The 22,047-nt window shown below is 34.0% G+C and overlaps 3 protein-coding genes across 3 annotated transcripts; all 3 read left to right on the forward strand.

The window, feature by feature from the left end:
- Positions 1-4,721: 4,721 nt before the first annotated feature.
- LOC310650085 (olfactory receptor 5AS1-like) lies at positions 4,722-5,660 on the forward strand (the record flags this gene model as incomplete). Its single annotated transcript, XM_083378919.1, has 1 exon — positions 4,722-5,660. One exon carries the CDS (start codon positions 4,722-4,724, stop codon positions 5,658-5,660), a length of 939 nt encoding a protein of 312 aa, XP_083235045.1.
- Positions 5,661-11,278: 5,618 nt separating this feature from the next.
- LOC310650086 (olfactory receptor 5V1-like) lies at positions 11,279-12,232 on the forward strand (the record flags this gene model as incomplete). The annotated part of the gene is made up of 1 exon (XM_083378920.1): positions 11,279-12,232. One exon carries the CDS (start codon positions 11,279-11,281, stop codon positions 12,230-12,232), a length of 954 nt encoding a protein of 317 aa, XP_083235046.1.
- A 7,664-nt stretch (positions 12,233-19,896) lies between these two features.
- On the forward strand, positions 19,897-20,853 carry LOC310650087 (olfactory receptor 5V1-like; the record flags this gene model as incomplete). Its single annotated transcript, XM_083378921.1, has 1 exon — positions 19,897-20,853. The coding sequence occupies one exon, from the start codon at positions 19,897-19,899 to the stop codon at positions 20,851-20,853; it is 957 nt and encodes a 318-aa protein (XP_083235047.1).
- Positions 20,854-22,047: the final 1,194 nt, after the last annotated feature.

Genomic DNA, 22,047 nt, shown 5'->3' on the forward strand with positions numbered 1-22,047 from the left:
TCATCCTGGGTACTGTTTATACTTATTTATTTTGTGTATGTTTTTATTGTTTTAATGTCTCTTAAGTTATTTTAACTATTTTAGAAATATAGAATTGTAAGCCCCCCAGACTCATTTGGTTGAGTGGGTGTCTATAGAAATTGACTGATTGAACGAATGAATGAATGAATGAATGAATGAATGAATGATACACATACATATGCACAGGGCTTTTTTTTTCTCATAGAAAGCTCAGAACGGAGTTCCGGCACCTTTTTGGATGGAACCTTGTAGGGTAGGCAAGGCAGGTTGTATGACATGTGTGAGTTCCGGCACCTTTTTCTTTTACAAAAAAAAGCACTGCATATACATATAAACAAGTATGTTTTATCATTAATTTATATATTCTGTATTTGGGATACACAAATCAAACTGTCTTTGTAGAGTATCTGGATAACTGCTATCTTTTGAACTTTTTTCCATTTTTGATTAATTTGCAGGCTGCCATTTTACTATTATCTGTGCAACCCTATAATAGGTCACCATTTCAGAGATATTTCCTTATCTAAACATAAAAACTAAATGATCAGGGGCAAAACAAAGCAGTGGAAGTAGGAGAAACCTGTGCCTTCTTGTTCACTTGACCATCTCTGCCTGCCCTCCAAGGGCTGATGGAGGGGGGGGGAATTGATCTACCAGGCCTCTGCATGGCTAAAGTGGGATCAGTTTATGTCAGGGTTCCCCGATCTCCAGGCTGTACTGAAGTTACAATTTTGCCAAATTTCAATCCCACAGAACTCATGGATCCTGGACTATGGATATATTCTGCAAGCTTACCCATTTGAGCTATCTAGTTCAAAAATTGTAGCCCTATGTTTCACCCAATTGAAAATTATAGACACAAGAGTTTTAGTAGTATCTTAATATAAATGGAGACATAAACAATTCGTTTGTAGATTGATGTACTTAACTGCATTCCATTTCAACAGCTACCTTACCCCTAGGAGTCTATGTTGTTCACCAAATAATTCCTTGAATCAAGAAACTCCTTAGCCTTCCTAAAGTTAGTAATCACATTATAAAATTAAGTTGAATGAATCTCCTTGTGGACAATCACTTAAATATGAACCAGCAGTGTGCTGCAACTGCCAAAAGTCAACACAGTGCTAGGCTGTGTTAACAGAGGGATAAAATCAAGATCATGTGAAGTGTTAATATCACTTTACAATTCCTTGATAAGGCCACAGTTTGAATACTGCATCCTGTTTTGGTCGCCACGATGTAAAAAAGATGTTGAGACTCTAGAAAGAGTACACAAAAATGATTAGGGGTCAACAAAAATGATTAGGGGATTGGAGGCTAAAACATATAAAGAATGGTTGCTGGAATTGGGTATGTCTAGTTTAATGAAGAGAAGGACTAGGACATGATAGCAGTGTTCCAATATGTCAGGGGTTGCCACAAAGAAGAGGGAGTTAAAGTATTCTTCAAAGCACCTGAGAGCAGGACAAGAAGCAATGGATGGAAACTAATTGAGAGAAGCAATCTAAGAAGAAATGTCCTGACAGTTAGAACAATTAATCATGGAACAACCTGGCTCCAGAACTTGTAAATGTTCCAACACTGGAAGTTTTTAAGAAGAGATTTGTCTGAAATGGTATAGGGTTTCCTGCCTAAGCATGGGGTTAGACTAGAAGACCTCCAAGATCCCTTCCAACTCTATTATCATTGTTATTGTTATTAGGTTAAACAGCAATTTACCTTCTTCATTTTCTAATAGTCTCTCTGCCTTTAGGTAGTCCTTGACTTATAACCATTCATTTAATGACCATTCAAAGTTACAGTGGCATTGGAAAAAATGACATATGGTCAGTTGTCTCACTTGTGACCATTGCAGAATCTCTGCAGTCATATGATCAGACTTCAGGTGTTTGTCAGCCTCCATGCATTTATAATGATTGTATTGCCCCAAAGTCCTGGGATTGTCATTTGCAAGCTTTCTAGGGAGCTTCTGACAAGCAAAGTCAGAGAAGCCAGATCCACTTAACAAATGCATAATTTACTTAACAATTGTAGTGATTTTCTTAACAACAACAGCAAGAAAAGGTCATAAAATGGGGCTGTAATTGCTTAACATTTTCCTTGCTTAGAAGAAGAAATTTTGGGTTCGGTTGTGATCCTAAATTGACCTTATTGATACTGATTTTTCCACTTACTGTTAGAAAGCAAGATGCTATTTATAATAAGACTTGATAAAAGGGGATCCTTATTTGTTAATTTTAAGCTTTGGAGTTTGGTCCTTTAGAGATCTAGTTCCCCTGGGTTTGTATATTATATGTTGATGAAATGAATTTATTTTTATGCCCTATTTATGGGGTATAAAATACAGTGGTTATGCATAAAATTGATAACTTATATGCAGTTTGGCTATTATTTCAATAAGCATACTACTTCTGATGTATTTCCATTTTTATATGCCCTGTTTCCTATGCTTTTCCACTCATACTGTACTTCCGATTGCCTCTTGAAGAGTAAGTTAGTTTCAGATGCATGGACTTCATCAAGGCAAGTATAATCATACATCTGAATTACTGCACGGAGTAATTTCATTTTAGTACAAATTGTAAAGTTGGTTGAATTTATTCCAGTGATTCCCCTTTTTTAAAGTATCAAGATATGTACATAATATTTTTATACAGAGGCTATTTTATGAAGTCTTTCTTTTTTAATGAAATAAAGTAATACATGCCTTTTTCTTTTTCTTTAAATAGCAAAACTTAAGTTGAAAGTATTCATTGCTATGACTTGAGAAAAGTTATTATTATTGCCATGCAGTAATATTACCTTTCTAAAATTATCTGTCCCTAACTTGGTCCTTCAGATCTTCCAATGGTCCAGCCTTCATTGCTGAAGTTGAGTCCATCTACCTTGCTGCTAGTTGTCTTATATTTCCATTTTCCCCAACAATTTGAATTTTTCAATGAAGCTCAGTCTTATCATGTGTCAAAAATATTATATTTTAGTTTGGTGGGGAATACGAGATTGATTAATTCTATGATTTATTTGCTTGTTTCTTGGCTCCCCAAGACCCTGTATGTTATATATAATATTAAAATGGTTAGCCAAATATTGCCACTAAAATAGAATTAGAACAATTACATCTAACAGAGCTGAACATCTTTTTTTCTGTTCAGAAATTTTCTAAACAAAAATATAGTGTGAAGTACAATTTTAAAACATAATATAATTTAATCTAAAAATCTAGACGAAGTAATATGCAAGTAAGATATGTCCCATTTTTGCCATACTGAAATAAAAACGAGGTTGAAAGAGGAGCTTAAAAACACCCACCATGTATATTTATTCGTCCTTCTGCAAGCCCAAGTATATTAAGTGCTAACATCCTAATCAATGCTCACTGAAATCAATAGAGGAAGAAGAGAAATAGATTGCAGAATTGCAGTCCATACAACTGAGTGATATAGATTGATAGATGATAAATGATGATAGATGATAGATGACAGACAGACAGACAGACAAAAACCAGGATGCTTGCATTCAGATTCTCTTCTCCGTTACCATCTTCTTTCCGATTTACTGCTTTAAAGTGAATGCATAATACTGAGAATTATTTTAATATACATATATTTGTCAAAATAAATCTGTTGTATCCTGATTATGGGCTTTTCACCCGATTTTTCTTTCCTTCTTTTCAGACAAAAGTTCTACTGAGCAGGTTCATTTGTTACTTTGTATTCTTGGACTTCTGTAAACGGTTCTCATATTTCTAAACTGTTCCCTAGAACTGTAATCACACTGTTGACACATTAGTCATGATGAGTATTTTTTCACTGAAGTCAGCAAGATTACATATTTTCTTTTTTGAATAAAATTTAGGTTTAATTTAAAGTTAAAAGGTAGATTTGCCAAACTATTTGTAACTTAGACCCTTTGATTGTTTGATTGTTGTTCTATATAAAATAATGTAAAATAAATAACTATTGTAAGTGAAAGAGTAAATACTAAGAAAAAGAGTAACTTTCTGAAAGACATTATGCTTTTTCTCATTCATACATGAATGTTCTAACACTTATAGTAATTCATAACTATATGAGTTTTTCTCCCTATAATTTAAAATGGTAATCTAAACTGATGTTCAGCATCTGATTTTTGTTTTACTTTTTTATTAGATCAGATCCCAATTATTATCCACCATTTTCTGTTTGCATAGCTTTGGTCTGATTTGATGTCTGCTATGAATTCATAGAATAAAATATAGCAATGTTTTATGCTTGCTCCTTGATTTTTTTCTTTAAATATTTTAAATGAGATATATAAGCAATGATGTATAGGTTATATAAATAGGTTAAGACCAAAACCAATATGCTCTAGTGAAGGCTCTTAACAGATAACAACATGCTATGTGAATGTGGAGAGACACAGAGCCTGGTCCATCTGCTGGTATATTAGCTACTACCAGAAATGGATACCCATAATGGAGGAGGAGGAGGAGGAGGAGGAGGAGGAGGAGGAGGAGGAGGAGGAGGAGGAGGAGGAGGAAATGTAATGCTTATTTATGCCTATTTCTTTTGTTTCATTTTAACCCTGAACTGTTATATAGCTTTCTGATAATATTTTTTCTGGTATAAATATCTTATGAACTATCATAGTATTAGAAAAAAGAAAAATAATTCACACTTTAAAAAAAAACTTATTTCCACAGAAGCAGCAGCACTCCTAAGATGGAACTTTCCAATTATACTACAGTGACTGAGTTTGTTATCGCAGGATTCTCCAGCCTGCAAAAGACCAGAATTCCATTATTTGTACTCATTCTAATCATGTATACATTAACAATAATAGGAAACACAGTCATAGTCTTCATCACCAGTTGTGAGCCTTCTCTCAGCACCCCAATGTACTTCTTCTTGAGAAACTTTTCCTTTCTAGAGATCTGTTTTACTACAGTTACAGTCCCAACCATATTGGCTGACCTCATTAGAGAAAAGAACGTTGTATCTTTCAACTGTTGTCTTACTCAGATATATTTTTTCCATGCTTTTGGTGGTATTGAGTGCCTCCTTCTGGCTGCAATGGCTTATGATAGATATGTAGCTATACGTTTTCCTCTGAGATATAATAGAATTATAAATAATATTGTTTGTACTCAACTCTCCATTTGGTCTTGGATTACTGGTTTGGTCCTACCATTAGTACCAGTTTTTCTAATATCACAGCTCAGCTATTGTGGAAGCAATATTGTAGATCATTTTTTCTGTGACATATTGCCATTGCTCAGGCTAGTTTGTAATCAGACTCAACTCAATGAAATGTTGAGTTTTTTCATCTGTTCTTTCATTCTTGTTGGATCATTCACATTAACTGCAATTTCTTATGCTGCCATCTTGATTGCTGTTCTGAATATTCGTTCTTCAGATGGACGTAAAAAGGCATTTTCCACCTTTGCCTCTCATTTAACAGTGGTTGGTATCTTTTATGGAACCATGATGTTCATCTATGTCAGGCCCACCCGAAATTTCTCCTTCAACATGGACCAGTTGGTAGCTATGTTCTACTGTGTTATCACTCCACTTTTGAATCCCATGATATATAGCCTAAGGAATAAGGAAGTTAAACAAGCCCTTAAAAAAGTTGTATGTAAAAGATTGGAAGACTTATAGTCCTGAACAAGTATTCTGATAAACATTAAGTTATACCAGGGGTAGGCAACTTTGGCTCTTTTATGACTCATGGACTTCAACTCCCAGAATTCCTGAACCAGCATGGCTCATTATGGAAACCACTCCATTTCGCTTCAGCATGGCTGGCTCAGGAATTCTGGGAGTTAAAGTCCACGAGTCATAAAAGAGTCAAGGTTGCCTATCTCTCAGTTATACAAAAGGAACAAAAGTGGTGTTATATATACTAGGTTCTATTTGCAATTTTGTACTCAATCTAGAAATAACTGTTGTTACTCTGTAGGCCCTCTTTCTGAGTAGACCAACATACAGTTGTATTCTTAGTAGCAAATATAGTGAATACTTCATAGCATATTGACTACTGAAGTTAAAATTAATGAGTCATATTTAGGGTAAGTTTTCTCATTAAAAAAAGGGAAGAGGAGGGAGGAGGAGGAAAATACTGTATGTAGTTTTCTGAATCCAGTTTTAAATATCAGAAATCATTTTCTAAGTGAAAAAGCAGGTTTCAATTTCAATTTGCCAAATGTAAGAAGAAATATGTTTTCATGCTACTCTGCATATTTATCTTGTATACAAATAAAATGATACATTAGCGTTCTGTTTTGCAGTGAATAATAAATGCTGACAGCCATCTTTAAATTTCTTTTTATTTTATTTATTTATCAATTTTTTTGAAACTGTCCATCTCCCTTACCAGGGGACTCTGGGAGGTGAACAAAAATATATATTAAAACATGAAATATGTTTTAAAATTTACAATTTTAAAAAGCAAGGATAGATTATGAAGTAATATTCAATAGTAGTAAAAACACGGGAGGAAGAGGTTTCTGGGTGCTAATCAATAGCTGCTGGCTCTTCTGTGGGTTCCAAGCATATTTTTACATCTTTCCAAAATTGCTGCCTGCCTCACCTCTGGTGAGCGAATGTTCCACAGGGTGGAGGCAACGGCAGAGGAAGCTTTCTAGTCAGAATTCTCATAGGGTCCACAATACACCATCCCTGCCTCACAGCTGACATGGTCTAATGCAGACATGTCAAACACAAGGCCCGGGGGCCGGATCCGGCCCGCAAAGTGGTTTCATGTGGCCCGCGAAGCCATCCTGGAAACAGTGAGGGAACGGCCCCCACTGCCTTGGCCCTGGCCCAGAGACCCTCCTTCTGCCAGAGACCCTCAGATCTGTCCCACTCCTGCCCAGGCCCCCATAGGCACCCTTGATGCCAACGATGTAGAGCTGGCAATGCCCACCCAGTAGGCCATACGCGCTCTAGCCACGCCCACCCAGTAGGCCACACCCACCCCGGCCCCCTGAGGGTAACCACAATGCTGATGCGGCCCTCCATGAAATTGAGTTTGACACCCCTGGTCTAATGTAATGGGATGCAAATGTATCCATAGATAACATGGCCCCTAACAATATCATTTTCCTTAGTGAAGGGTAACTTAGAAGAGTATAATTAGCTTGGTGAAAGACAAAGCACAAAGCAAATATATATACAGGATGGATGATGGCATAGGAAGAAGAAAAAAACAATGATATTGTTTCTTTGCCAAGTCTCTTCATTTACATTTTCAGTATAACATCAATTATCTTATGAACATGCTGGCTCATCACACAGTGTTGTTTCACTATATCTGCTGCATATTGATTGATTATGTGATGTGGAGTTTGTCACTTACATAAATTACTATCCAGAATGGGTGGTTGGAAGAGTGGGGTATGAAAGACAGACAGTGATAATTTCTTTCTTTTTTTAGAAAAAGTGAACGTTTACATTGTCAATAGCCTAATAATTAATAACAATTTTGTCTAGGTCATGTTTAAGATTTTTTACTAAAAAAAATACTTAAAATGTAGCTTTGAGCAAAACAATAGCTTGAGGTCGGTATGCTTTGGCTTTACAGAAAGAAAAATAAAAATTAAACTAGCCAATTTATCCAGCTCTATCAAATATTTTTATAACCAATATGATTTCAAGTTACACAAGGAATAGTACCTCATTGTGCTTCATAACTCTAATATCTCTCCATAAGAGGAAGCAACATAATTACCATTGAGTCTACTTCTGTTAAAGCACGCCGCAAGGAGATAAACTAACATTCCTTTGTTACTTCTATCACAGTACTCTCCAATGGAAGGAAGCTAACAGGGTTACAGTACATCTCAATAATTCAAATGGTTAATTCTGGACCTGAACATTTGTATTTATCTTCATATCCTTAGAATAGGAATGTGAAAGAATTATTCATTTATCAAATTTATGTAATTTTCAACTTCTAATGATCCTGGGCAGCTCAAAAGTACCAAAACAAGAAAAATGCAATTAACAACAACAACAATAACCTTTGTTCCCAAAATCTAGGAAACATCAATATGCAATATTTCAATGAATTAAACCCTTTATAGCATGTATTTTACATTTTTTTACCTAGAGGCAAGTCATATATGCATTCAATTTTCACCTGAAATGTAACAGTGATAGAAAAAAAGGGTGTAAATATAACAGCAGTTGTTAAAAATAGGGTGTAAATGAAATTTGTCTCAACATGTGTCATTTTTAAGCATGCACATGAAATGTTAAAACATTATATGTATGTGTGTGTGTGTGTGTGTGTGTGTGTATGTGTGTGTGTGTGTGTGTGTGTGCTAAATTGTGAGCCATATATTCAAATATAGTCTTGATGCTATACAACAAGTTCATCCAAGAAAATATCTTCACTAATAAAAAAATTCAACTAGATCAGGGGTTGCAATGTCACGGGACGTGTTGCAATGTATCACACCTTTTTTGCCATTGGTGGCAATGGGGTGGGTGCAGTTTTGTTATGATACATCTGGCCAGTGGGCTGGCAGTTTGACACCCCTGAACTAGATGAAAAAATCCTGATTCTTTTCTAATGAAAAATGTAACCTAATATGATATTTTGCATGGTTATTAAACACTAGCATAGTATTATGGGAAGATCTTCATCCATAGTTTCCTGTGATAAAATTGCTAAGTAAGAGTTCAAACCTAGAAATTATGGCTTATGAGAATACTCATTTGATGTTGAGCAAGAAGACGAGCTTTTACAAAAGAAAAATAATGCAGAATCTTCAAGTGACAAAGTATTCAGAATGTGTTTGAAATAATAGAAGATACTCATAGCTTGGGTGTTAGATTTTGTCTGTGGTTTGTTCTCCAAGGTTGTTTTAATATAATTTCTGAATGTTTCATTACCAAATTAGGTAACATCAGTAGCAGGATTTTCTTGTCCTATTCTCCTTAGCTCATAAATGTCTTGTGTGCCGATGTGGTTATGGAGTTGTTTGTTAGGAGCTATATTTGAATTCTGAGCAGCTGATTGGTTCTTTTGTTTATTGGCACTTTGAATGGTCTGGTTTCTTACATATTCATATGTTGGATCTAGATATATCTAGAAATATTCCAGCAAAGGAGCAATTAACAAGCATATTGATCTAGACCCAACATATCAATATGTAAGAAACCAGACCATTCAAAGTGCCAATCAACAAGGGAACCAATAAGCTGCTCAGAATTCAAATATAGCTCCTAACGAACAAACAACTGCACAACCAACTAACCACACCAGCACACAAGACGCTTATGAGATAAGGAGAATAGGGCAATAAAATCCTGCTGCTGATGTTACCTAGTTTAGTAACGAAATTACATTTAAAAAGCTTGGAGAACAAACCACAACCAAAATCCAGAATGTGTCTCATGGAGATCTGGATTCCTGAGAGAAGAAAAACACAAAGCCCACTGGGGAGCAGTAGGTCTGTGGAATTCAAACCTGTGGGAGAAACCTGTATTTTAAATGCCATAGAGTCATTTCAATAGCTAATATATTACTTTACCAGTACTATGTTCTATTAGACCAAACACAACTTTCTCACACTGTTATTCTGTTATACTTCCTTCTCAAGATTTTGTGAGGCAAGCAAGCATCTCATCTACTGACAGGTTTGAGTGTAAATGGTAAAAGCTTTTTTTGCTACAAATTAGTTCTACTTGTCATCTATAGATGTATTTTTCTTTCATTATATTGTTTCAGTAATGCATTATTGTTTTATCCCTGATTAATTTTACCCCTTATCAATTAGATCTCCTCGAGCATCCATTGGCATAAATATTTTTTTTTTTGCTTTGCTTTATCATAGCATATTGCTTCAAAAGAAGAAAGAGTAATGTTTCTTCTGCAATGTAAGCACTTACTAGAAGTGAAACATGTTTATTATGTCTACGTTTGATATTTTAAACAGAATAATATTAGATGTCTAACTTATTTCACAATAAAATGAAAGAAATACAGTGCATAGTTCTGAGAATTAGAGAAGAAAAAAAAACTTAGAGAAATCAGATGAATACTATTATAAGCAATATCCAAATCAAATGAATGTTGAGGCAAGTTTGTTTTAAGTTTGTTTTTTTTTTTGTCAGAGATTTTATTTTATTGTAGCCACCTCACTAAATAGTCTTCTGGTCTTTTCTCTTTTATACTCCATTATCCCCACCAGCATTTCTTCACATTTTAGTAATGTGAAGTTTATTAAGCAAAACCTTCCACTTGCTGAAATATCTTAAATAGGAAGTTCAGAGTGAACTTCAGGAAAAGCTTCCTGACTGTACAAAGATTTGTCAATGAGATGTCATATATCGGAGATGTATAATGGATCCTGCATTGAGCAAGGAACTGAATGACTTCTAAGGTCATTTGCAACTTTAAGTTTCTGTAACATCTTCAGTAGACCATAATTTGTTTATCCTCACATACACAATTTTTATACACATTTTGTATGTGAGGATAAACAAATTGTGGTCCACTGAAAATTTCTTCTACAAGAATATTCTAAACAGAGATTTATAAATTCTCTCAGAAATGTCTTATGGTAAATTAAGTTTTAAAAAAAGCTGATGAAAAACACATGTCACAATGTATTTGTTGATAAAAGAAAGTGGACTTACATTAGGAGCAAAGTTATTAATGATAAAAAAAGTTAATCTTCTCATAGGAATGATCCAAAAGTTCCCTTAACAGATTTCTTTTTAATTATATAGGTAAAATGCTGCCTAGAGTGTAGCATAACTCTATATTTATATAAAGCAATAGTCTCTTCTGCATTTCTTAACTAAAAAAAGTGAGTTTCTAGGCCAAATTATATACATTGTGCAAATAATATTAAAGAATATTGTGAAGCTGAATCCAATAATGACTTGATTCTGATAATGACTGAATCTGAAAATGATAATGAAAAGGTAAGATTTTAATTTGAAATAATTTAATTAAATCTGAAATATTCTGATTCAAAGTTAGGCAAAACTCTCCTGTTATTAATGGGAAATGGGAAATGCAGCTTAAAAACTCTGGGCATGAAAGTAGTAGGGTTGAATGAATGAAACTTAAAGAGAGTGTTGAAATACTAAAAAAATGTAGTATTTAGTCTGACAAACTGAGGATCCAAAATAATTGGGTATAATGGTAATACATAGAGAGAAGAGTTTTCACAGTGAGCATGGAGTCGAAGCCATGATTAAACACATATGTGATAAGATAATAACTGTTTTTTTCTCCCTCCATATCCAGTGTAAACATCATGTTCTTATCCAAAACTGGGAATCAAACGTCTGTTACAGAATTCATACTGCTGGGAATTTTAAATATTACACATGGAAGGAACTTCTTCGCCATCCTTTTTCTTACTATGTATATTATCTGCATTTCAGGGAATTCATTCATAATTACTGTCACTATGTTAAATCGATCTCTCCACACACCAATGTACTTTTTCCTTGGCAATCTTTCTTTCTTGGATATTTGTTATATCTCTGTGACTGTACCAAAAATGTTAGCAAGTCTTTGGCTGCAGTGTCCCATCATTTCTTTGGCAGATTGTGTAGCACAGCTTTATTTCCTTATTGCCTTAATGGGCACTGAAGGATTCCTACTTGCCTTCATGGCTCTTGACCGCTACTTTGCTATATGCCGCCCTTTGGTCTATACCAAGCTCATGAATAAATACACATGTCTCCAGCTAGCTACCATATCTTGGGTTTGTGGTTTTCTAAATTCTTCTCTCCATACAACACTTACATTCCATTTGTCTTTCTGCCAGTCTAATAGGATTAGTCACTTTTTCTGTGACATCCCTCCTTTATTGAGCATCTCATGCTCTGATGTATTATTTAATAAAATTGCCATTTTCACAATAGGCATATTTATAGGTCTTAGCCCTTTCTTTTTCACATTGGTCTCTTATGCATTCATCCTTCATGCTATTATGAGCAATGATCACAAAGGGCGGCATCACAAAGCTATTTCTACTTGTGCATCTCACATTCTAGTTGTGATTCTGTTTTATGGTTCTGCTATCTTCACATATTTCAAACCCACATCTACCAATTCATTTGAAAAATATCAGATTGTAGGAGTTTTATATAATATTTTAACCCCCACACTCAATCCCATAATCTACAGTTTACGGAATAAGGAAGTGAAACTGGCTCTGAAGAAATTGATGCATCTGAGGAAACTGGTCCATGGCAGTTAGGATCCAATTCAGGTGATTTAAATCAGGTTTATTCAACTGGTACAGTATAGGGAAGAAGATGAACAAAAGAAGTTTTGTACAAAATATGTGATCAACTAACACGTGGCACATGAGATGAGTCATGATGCAAGTCCTCTTTCTTTCTTTCAGTTCTGTATTCATCCAAAGCCTTTAATTGATTTTCAGATACAATCTTCTGTTTTATAACATACTCTGATAGTTGCCAAAAGAAAGTTATATATGATTCAATTCATTCAATAGCTCCTAAATTGTATAAATGCTAGGTCAAATTCCATTTTGGATTGTTTTTATCTAGTTTCGGTGACAGTTTGTTGCTGGAACTTTGTACTTTGATATGGCCCAAGGGCTAATCAATAAAGTTGTTGTATAAATGCTAGGAAGAATGGTTGTGTTTGAGAAGCATGGTGAATCTTTCCAATTATTTTGACGTTTGTCCTATTTGTTCATTACCTGATTATCCAAAATTGTAATTTAGGGAACAAGTTGATTGCATACATATTCTTAAATGTTCATATTATATTGTTTGATATTACTGTCATTAATTAATTTTAATGTATCAGCTATTTCATTTTTTTTGTTCTATTTGAAGAAAATGCATTGTAAAATTTAATAACCATAGATATTGAATACTTGCTATTTTAATATTGTTTGTGATACTCCTCTCTTGCAACTATATAATAAAATCAGCTCAAATAAAATTTATGAAGAGTTGTTACACAGAACACAATGAATTGAGGATAAAAGCTTTGAAAATATAGAAAGCTCTTATTGTATTTGTTCCAAGCCATTTTACTTTGTTACATCATTTCCCATTGTTCATTCCTAGACAAATTCCTAAATAAAAGGTATTAATGTTACTGAGTCTCATCATATGTCATTTGGGCATTATTATACTTAATTTTGAAGAATTTAAACAAAATTGTTGAATTTGGTTTCTGAAAATATAAAGATGGGAATTATATAGATTGAACAGTTAATAGAAGTAAAGATCTCTATATAAAAATTTAAGACAGTTCAGGTTTTAAGAAACAAACACTTTGAGAAAGAAGGAAAAGGTAAAAAAAGGAGCAATATCCTAGGTATCTACAATTTTATATTGCAACAATGTAAGTTATAACAACTTTTATCTTAAATGTGCAGAAGGAACTGCTGCACATTATAAATTTATACCTTTATAAATACAAATTGAAATTCCCAATCCAAACATCAAATTTGAGAAATAATCAATATTGCTTATCCATCTGTATTATTCCTACCATTCTAAAAAGATGATCAACAGACAAGTAGGGTGATTCTAAGCTTTCAAATCTACCAGCAATTTATTTTGATAAATGTACAATTAATTTTAGCAAGACAATATTAAAGATGTTCAAGTTGTGTTACATGCTGATCAACATATCCTTTTTGGCAAGTTCTCTAAACATTTCTAAAATCTAGCAGATCAGAATGATGTTTTTATCATGTTGGAATCCTCTATAAATAACAACCACAGATATTGTACAAGGGCAAATGGGAATCAAATATTTTTATTACATATATTAAAATTCCCATCAAATCCCATCATTTGGATTTTTGTAACCAAAACATTTTGCTGGACTCAGATTGCAGAATATAGTTTTGTATCATGCATTTTACACAGCTGAAGTCAGTAGTTAGTAGATAATTATTAAAATAAGAAAAGAGTTAAATGTATCTTTCACAAACATAATAAGTATTATTGCCACCTAAATGGCTAATGACAGGATCTCTTTTTAAAAAGGAAGATGATTTGAGTCCTTAAGTTAATTAACAACTTTCATTGGAATTCTTAAAGGAGAGAGTTCTGCTTATGGCAAACTATGAAAAGAGAAAGTAAACATAGTTTTATTTAAAACAGAAGTAAGATATATTAATAAGTTTCATTATTAAAAGCAAGTAAACTCAGAAAAAAACACTATCACATGTTCTTAATTTCTAGAGTTATTCAGTTCTCTAAATTCTTTATTTGGCCAATGGGACTTGATACTAACATTTTCTCATTTTCCTTTTGAATGATCTGAGAATTTTGTCTTAATATATTGAAATTGCTGTAGTGAAGTTAAACCAATTTACTCTTTCTAATAAATTCTTCATTTAATGACCACAACTGGGTCATCTCACTTGACCACTTTACACAACAACCAACATTCTGGGCCTAATTATGGATGCAAGTGGAAGACTAACTATATTACTATTTCAAGGAGGGAATCTGTGTCACTGTTCTGTGACTATAGTAAAGTTTATTTATCTAAAATTTGATGTGATAAAATGTTATTATACTATACATAATCATATGCTTTCAAAAATAAATGTACAATTTTATTATATACTTGTATCAAATATTCATTTTCCTTTAGACATATATGCCAAAATATATGGTTCTTTCTGAAATTCATGGAATGGGGAGATGAATAAAAGACATTAGCAGACTTTGTTCATCCCTTCTTATCTATGATGTTATTCATTCCCATGTGTTGATGATCATGATATTAATGGTGATGCAGATGGCAATGATGCTGATGGTTTGTTTTGGTTCAAATCTCATTGCTGAATTGAGGTCCAGAGCCATACATGGTTTAGAGACAGGATTCTATTCTTATAGTGAAAATAATGCAGAATGAAATAAAATAAAAGTGTTTTTGTTCTGATTCTCATGTTTGATTTTTCCCTCATTCCCATTTGTCTCTCTAATTCCCTTATTTCCAAATATTGTGTTGATTGACTCCACAAATGGTAAATAAAAGAGATGGTAGGAAATTCAGGATACAGAGAGGGGGAGTTAGATGTTGTTATTGATGTTTTCTGGAAATGTTATTTGGCTCATATATTAATAATGTTGAGATATATTTGGGTTCATATCTACACTTATTTATAATCATTCAAATATCAATCAACACAAATTATGTGCTGTGTATTATAAAAAATAAAAAATGCATATATGTAAATAAAATATATGTAATGTTTTTCTTAAAATAAAAATTATAATGATATTTTTGGAAGCATTATTAATTGACTTGCTTAGTTTTATTATAGAAAAAAAATCAATTTATTGAAAGAGAGGTGAGGAGAAGGAAAGAGGGAGAGAGAGATCTTTGGCAGAGATTCTGAGGTTTTGGGGAATCAATCTTTTCAAATTAATAATAGTTCTCCACATTACAAATTAAGGATGTGGGCAGAAACTTATTTCTGGCAATCTGATTATTTGTGGCAAGATTAAAAGGAGAGAGGGATGTGAAACATTCTTTCCAATAAAATTCCCATACAGTAAGTCTTTCCTCTATTTCAGAGCAATTTTATTAAGTGCCTTAAATTTTATTTTAAGAGAAAGAGTTTTATAGAAAATCCAAAATACAATATGGAGAATTTTTTTATATGTTTTCTTATAGATTTCATTCTGTACAGCCAGAGAATGAAAATACCAAAATCTGAGTAATTCTAAGTATCACTTTCTTCCTTCATTAATAAAGGTTACCCATGCAATAGGAAAAAAAAGTAGGTGGGACTCAGACCAATTTTAATAAGTTCATCCTGGTAGATTTTTTACACTTAGATGAGCTTCAAATATTGTTTGTTTTCTTTCTCATAGCATACACTGTCACTTTAATAAGGAATATGCTCATTATTTGGTTGTGAAACTCTCCCTCTCCCTCCAGAAATACTCTGATGCATTTCTTTCTGGTGATCTTGTTATTATTGGAAATTTGTTATGCCACCAGGAAGCTGATGCATTTGTCTATTAAGAACAACAGTATTTCCAAAACTGGGTGTTGAAATGTATGTTTTCACCATCCTGAGATTTACAGAATAGTATCTCCTGGCAGCCATGTCATATGGTCAATATATAGCTATATGTCATCCATTACAGCACACAGTCATTATGAACCAAATTAAAGAATAGGTAATTAAATTTAAATAATCAGTCCAAGTCTAATATTTATTCATATAAGCCAATTGCAAAAAAGGTATCTCTAGTCCATAGTATTATTTGAACAACTCTGTGAAAACAGCCTCTTCATTTCCTGTTTCTGCATAGCCTTGTTTTCTTTTTCGTAAAGTTGAATTAAGGAAGAGAGGTTGGAGAGAAGATAAAGAAGCTAGGAATGGGGGTGATTAGGCCACTCAAAAAGGTCATACTTTATGTTAATGAATGAACCTTTATTGGCAAAGTACAACCATGTATATACATTGAGATTGCCTCAGTCTCCTTTCATGCCCCCACCTCCCCAGCTTACAGTGACACAAACCCTCCATCTTATTACACGATGTGAACTAATTGCACAACGCACCGGCCTCGCAAGTCAATTATGCATAAAGTTTATAAAAATTATTTCCCATTCAAAAGCCTACCAGCCCAAGGATAAAAGCTGTTTTTCAGCCTGTTGGTGCGGCTGGCTATACTCCTATATCTCCTACCCGATGATAGGAGAGTAAAGAGATACCGTCCAGGGTGTGAGTCATCCCTGAGACTTTTCCTCACTCTTCCAAGGCAGCAAACCCTGGTGATGTCATCCAGTGGTGTCAGTGGTGCCCTATCCGCGGCTGTCAGACCAGCATACCAAACCACAATACCGTACGAGAGGACACTTTCTATAGTAGACCAGTAAAAGAGGGTCATAAGCTGTTGTTCTACCCTGTTCTTCCACAAGATCCTGAGAAAGTGAAGCCTCTGTTGGGCCTTTCTGGCCACCTGGGTTGTATTAACTTTACAGGTCAGATCTTCGCAGAGGTAGACTCCCAGAAATTTAAAGGAGGAAACTCTCTCCACACAGTCCTCCCCAATGTAAAGTGGGGCAGGTTCCTCCTTTTTCCTCCAGAAGTCTAGCACCATCTCTTTCGTCTTGCCGACGTTCAGGTGCAAGTTGTTGTTACAACACCATATGGATAGTTTTTGTAGCTCCACCCTGTATGCTGTCTCATCCCCATCTGTAATAAGACCCACCACGGTTGTATCATCTATGAACTTAATTATCGCAGTAGATGGGTTGGATGATACACAGTCATATGTGTACAAAGAGTATAGGTAGGGTTAACAATAACAATAACAATAATAATAATTTGGAAGGGACCTTGGAGGTCATCTAGTCCAACCCCCTGCTAAGGCAGGAAACCCTTGTACTGCCCTTCTAGTTGGTTAATTGCTGCAGTCCCTGCCACACTTGCCTCGGATTGTTGTCTGCTAAGTGGTTCTCCACCTTATGTTTATATTGCTGTTTCACCATCCTAATGCCTTTTCTAAGATTTGCCCTGGCCTCTCTGCATTTCCAACAGCTGTTGCATTATTTCTATTTGACGACTGCATTCAAGATCTCAAATCTATTGGAGGCAGAAATACAGCTTAAAATAAGAACTGGTTTACTTGCAGCTTCCCTGGATAACAGAAATCCCTCCATTTCGGTGGACTTGGAAGAGGGTTGTTGTCCAAGGATGCCTCCATTGATCGTGTTTCCTTTTGCCCACCCTACTCAGACAGATTACTCAAAGAGGTTATAATCCTTCCTCCACTCTTCCTTGATTGTTTTCTTCTTTTTCTTTTTCTCAGCAATTTACAGCTATTAAAATATAACAGTACATATTGCAATTTAAAAATAAATAAAAACTGGATTCCAGGAGCTTATGAAATTTTCTGCTAACAGATTACGTGATGCTCCATTCCTCCTCCAATTTTCTCATTTAAGAAAATCTTATTGAAAAGGTAGATAAGATACTACTTAAAATAGGCTAGAAGCAGAAGATTATGACCAGTGTTTTCAGGTCTAGGTATAGCACAGAAACCATAAATAGTTTGATGAGAATCTCTGGTATTGCAAGTATTCTGGTTTATTTTTGTTTTTGATGGATATTTTAAAGGACAATTCTGATTTAATAATTCTTGCAAATTTTATTCAAGCTGTATTTAAAATAAGATTACATCATTTTCTATTGGGAAAAAGTAATTGTGGTCATATGGCCCTTTATAGGTAATTTTTTTGTTTAACTGTTATTATTTTCCATATTCACAAGATTGTCTCTGGGGAGAAATGCATTCCTAAATTAACAATCATCTGGGAATGAAACAATTCCTAAGGAAAAAAGTTATTACTCTTGTAGTGAATAACTCTTAAGTATAAATGTAAAACATGACTCATTAAATAATTCAATGCCATTCCAGATTTGAGTGGAAACTATGACTGTAACATCCAATAATGGTTAGCCATCTGTAGAAATAAGAATTTGTTACTAGGCATTTGGTATCTATGAGACATTTATTTTAAGATATCGTAAAGTGCTGATCACCAGATTCTGAGAATTGAATGAATTCAAGACAATTTTAGCTCTATATCTATAAATATCAGATGAAGCTTCTGATGTTCTATAAACAAATTATCTAACAAGATTGGATAGGTCTCAGTCAATTTGATATTTTTCAAGGCTTTTGTCCATGTTCATTTTTTATGAATTTATCTGCCTTGATCATCTAGAATGAATCCTCAATCTGATTAAACAATCCAGTCCATCAATAATATTCCCATGATTCAATAGCTTTAGAGTCACCATGATTAGATATAGTGTGGAAAACAAATCCAAGGTTATGCCTTGCAGAAGGTAAGCAGATGAAATGTTGGTTTCAGAGTAGGAAGAGAGATATATAAAACTGATATGAAATACGTTATTTTTTTCTGTTTCAAAATTTTAATAGGCAGAACAGCTTCCTTGATAAAAAATGCATTTCTCTCTAAATGCTATCACTGCAATTGATACAAATCTGTAAACAGATTTGGATGATTTAAATAACTAGCAGATATAAAAATACTATTCTTAATTTATTTTAGGAATGAGCTATATTTCCTATTCAGTGACATAAATTATTATGGAACTTGAATCACTCCCCTCTGATGAATCAAGTGTGGATAACTTTCACAGAATATTTGAAAATTTGGGGACTGAGTGATACATGTGTCATAGTATGTATTATATTAAATGCTTATTCTTATTTAATATGCATGAAATACTGACTTGTTTGTTTGTTTGTTTTGCTTTGCTTTTTTAGAGATAGAAACTCTGGGAAAAGTTATCAGGACTGCAACATACAGAAACAAGATTATTCCTTTCTTTTATACCAGAGTTGAGAGGACTTTCTCAATTTACTATTACCTGCAGGGGAAAAGCTGCTACTATACATATTAACCTACTGCATATGCACCTTGCACACCTGATCTATATATTGCCATAATACGACTCTAGACAGATGTTATTTGCACTCTTTCATTTAATTAAAATGCAGCTTGGCCATTAAGCTATATTCTCCAAATCATGATAAAAATAAGTAGTTTTTAAGGTGTGATCACAAATCATAAATTGGAACCTTCACGAAACAGCTCTGTATGACTTTTTTTTTCTTTTATCTAAATTAGGAGATCAAAACAGGATTGAAAGGCACGAAGGAAAAAATATAATGGTAATCAAGGCAATGAAATTTTGCTAATTGAATATTAGATGCTGGAATCCTCCTGAAATTAAAACAAAAACACTTACTTTATGTGTGTGGGAACAATTGGGACAAAAGACAATTATTGGATCAAGCATAAAAACTGCACAGCATGTAGTTTTTAATATCACTTTTATTCATGGTAGTCTGTTTATAGATCATGATTTCAACATGTGCTGAAAATCAAACATTTGTTATGGAGTTTATACTGTTGGGATGTATGAATATTAAACAAGGGAAGAGTTTCCTCTTCTTCCTTTTTCTTATTATGTATATTATTTGTTTTGTGGGAAACTCACTCATGATCATTGTAGTTGTGCTAAATCAATCCCTCCACAGTCCCATGTATTTCTTTCTTGGCAATCTCTCATTGTTAGATGTCTGCTATATCTCTGTGACCGTGCCCAAAATGTTAGCAGATCTCTGGGTGGAATCTCCACGCATTTCCTTGATGGGCTGTGCTGTACAATTATATTTTCTCATAGCGTTGGTAGGCACTGAGGGATTCCTCTTAGCCTCCATGGCTCTGGATCGTTATTTTGCTATATGTTGTCCATTAGGATATACTAGATTCATGAATAAACATATCTGTCTGCAGCTAGCTGGGATTTCCTGGGCTTGTGGTTTTTTTAATGCTTGTCTTCATACTGTACTCACATTCCGACTGTCCTTCCACGGGTCAAATGGAATTAGTCACTTTTTCTGTGACATTCCTCCGTTGCTAAGTATCTCATGTTCTGACACATCAGTCAATGAACTTGCACTATATACTTTGGGTGTTTTCATAGGCCTAAGTCCTTTCTTCTTTACATTAGTTTCTTATGCTTTCATCCTTCATGCCATTTTGAGCAACCAACAGAAAAGACACCTTCACAAAACCATTTCTACTTGTGCATCACACCTCACCATCGTGATTCTCTTCTATGGTTCTAGCATCTTTACATATGTTCGTCCTGTTTCCAGCTATTCAATGGAAAAAGACCAGCTTGTGGGAATTTTATACAGTATCTTAACACCAACTCTCAACCCAATCATCTACAGCCTACGGAACAAGGAAGTGAAAATGTCAGTGAGGAAACTGATAGGTGAGAAAATGTGTTGTACTATCTTTAAATGAAGTGTCATGTTTAGGTAACAGGTGAAATCCTGTGGCCAGTTTCATATAGCATATTGTTACAAAATTTCTGCAGAAATAAATTGCTGATCATTGCGTAACAATAAAAATGTAGTAAGAACAATACTGAAAATACCTTTAGTATTTTGCTTTATTGTAAATAATTTGCTAATGAGAGTTTACTTATAGCTGTTATCTAATAATTCACAATTTCCCCATATCTCTGTTATGTTTTAAAATCTTTATTTCTTTCTCCTTAGCTTGCTTTTTCTTTTCTTTTCTTTTCTTTTTTTATGTGAATTCTATTATTTATCTTGACTTCATTTCCATATATATGTTGGACTGAAGGCCAGGGCCTGCTCTAGGCCTCCGAAGGCCTTCCCCACACCTAAGGCACCATGAAGCCCACTTAATGACTTGTGTGATTGCTTAACAAGAAAGTTGCATTAATAATAAAGTAACACACTCACACACTGTAGTAAGCTTTTATTGTAATATCTATTAGTGTTGACATTACAGCAGATTTTGATTATAACAAAGTATTGCCTTCTTGTAATATTAATATTAGCAATATGCCTTGCATCTGCTGTATCCAAAACTACTTTTGAAAAAGAGGAATGATTAGAACAGATATCTTTTTAAAATATTTTAAAATGCAGTAAAACAGATATGATGAAAATGTGGTAAGACATTTGCTAAACATGTTTTAGTTTTGAAGCTATACTACACATTACTTTAACATTTTTAGCATACAATGATTTTTAGATGAGTGACTTGGGCTTAATATTTGGTTCAATTTTATATTAAGAACCTGCTTCTATTGCCCCTCAGAAATACTACCTTGTACCAGTCTCCATGCATGCAAGTCTTGGGGCATAGCTCAGTTGCCCCTGCTACCCAGCATTCTCAAGGATATGAAGGTCCCTTCCAACTTATTATTATTATTATTGTTGTTGTTGTTGTTGTTGTATTATTATTTATTAATAGTTTATTAATATTTCTACACCGCCCTTCTCCCGAAGGACTCAGGGCGGTGTACAGGGCAAGAATAAAACATAAAGTTACAAAAATTAAAAAGTTATTAAATACATGCCCATAAAAAACAATAAATACATTAATAAACCCCCCAATAAAATGATAATAAAAACCCCTGCAATCCCACCCTCAGGCCAGGCCGGCTTGTTCGAACAGGTATGT

This window comes from Vipera ursinii (genome assembly GCF_947247035.1).
Source record: "Vipera ursinii genome assembly, chromosome: Z".
NCBI lineage: Eukaryota > Metazoa > Chordata > Lepidosauria > Squamata > Viperidae > Vipera > Vipera ursinii.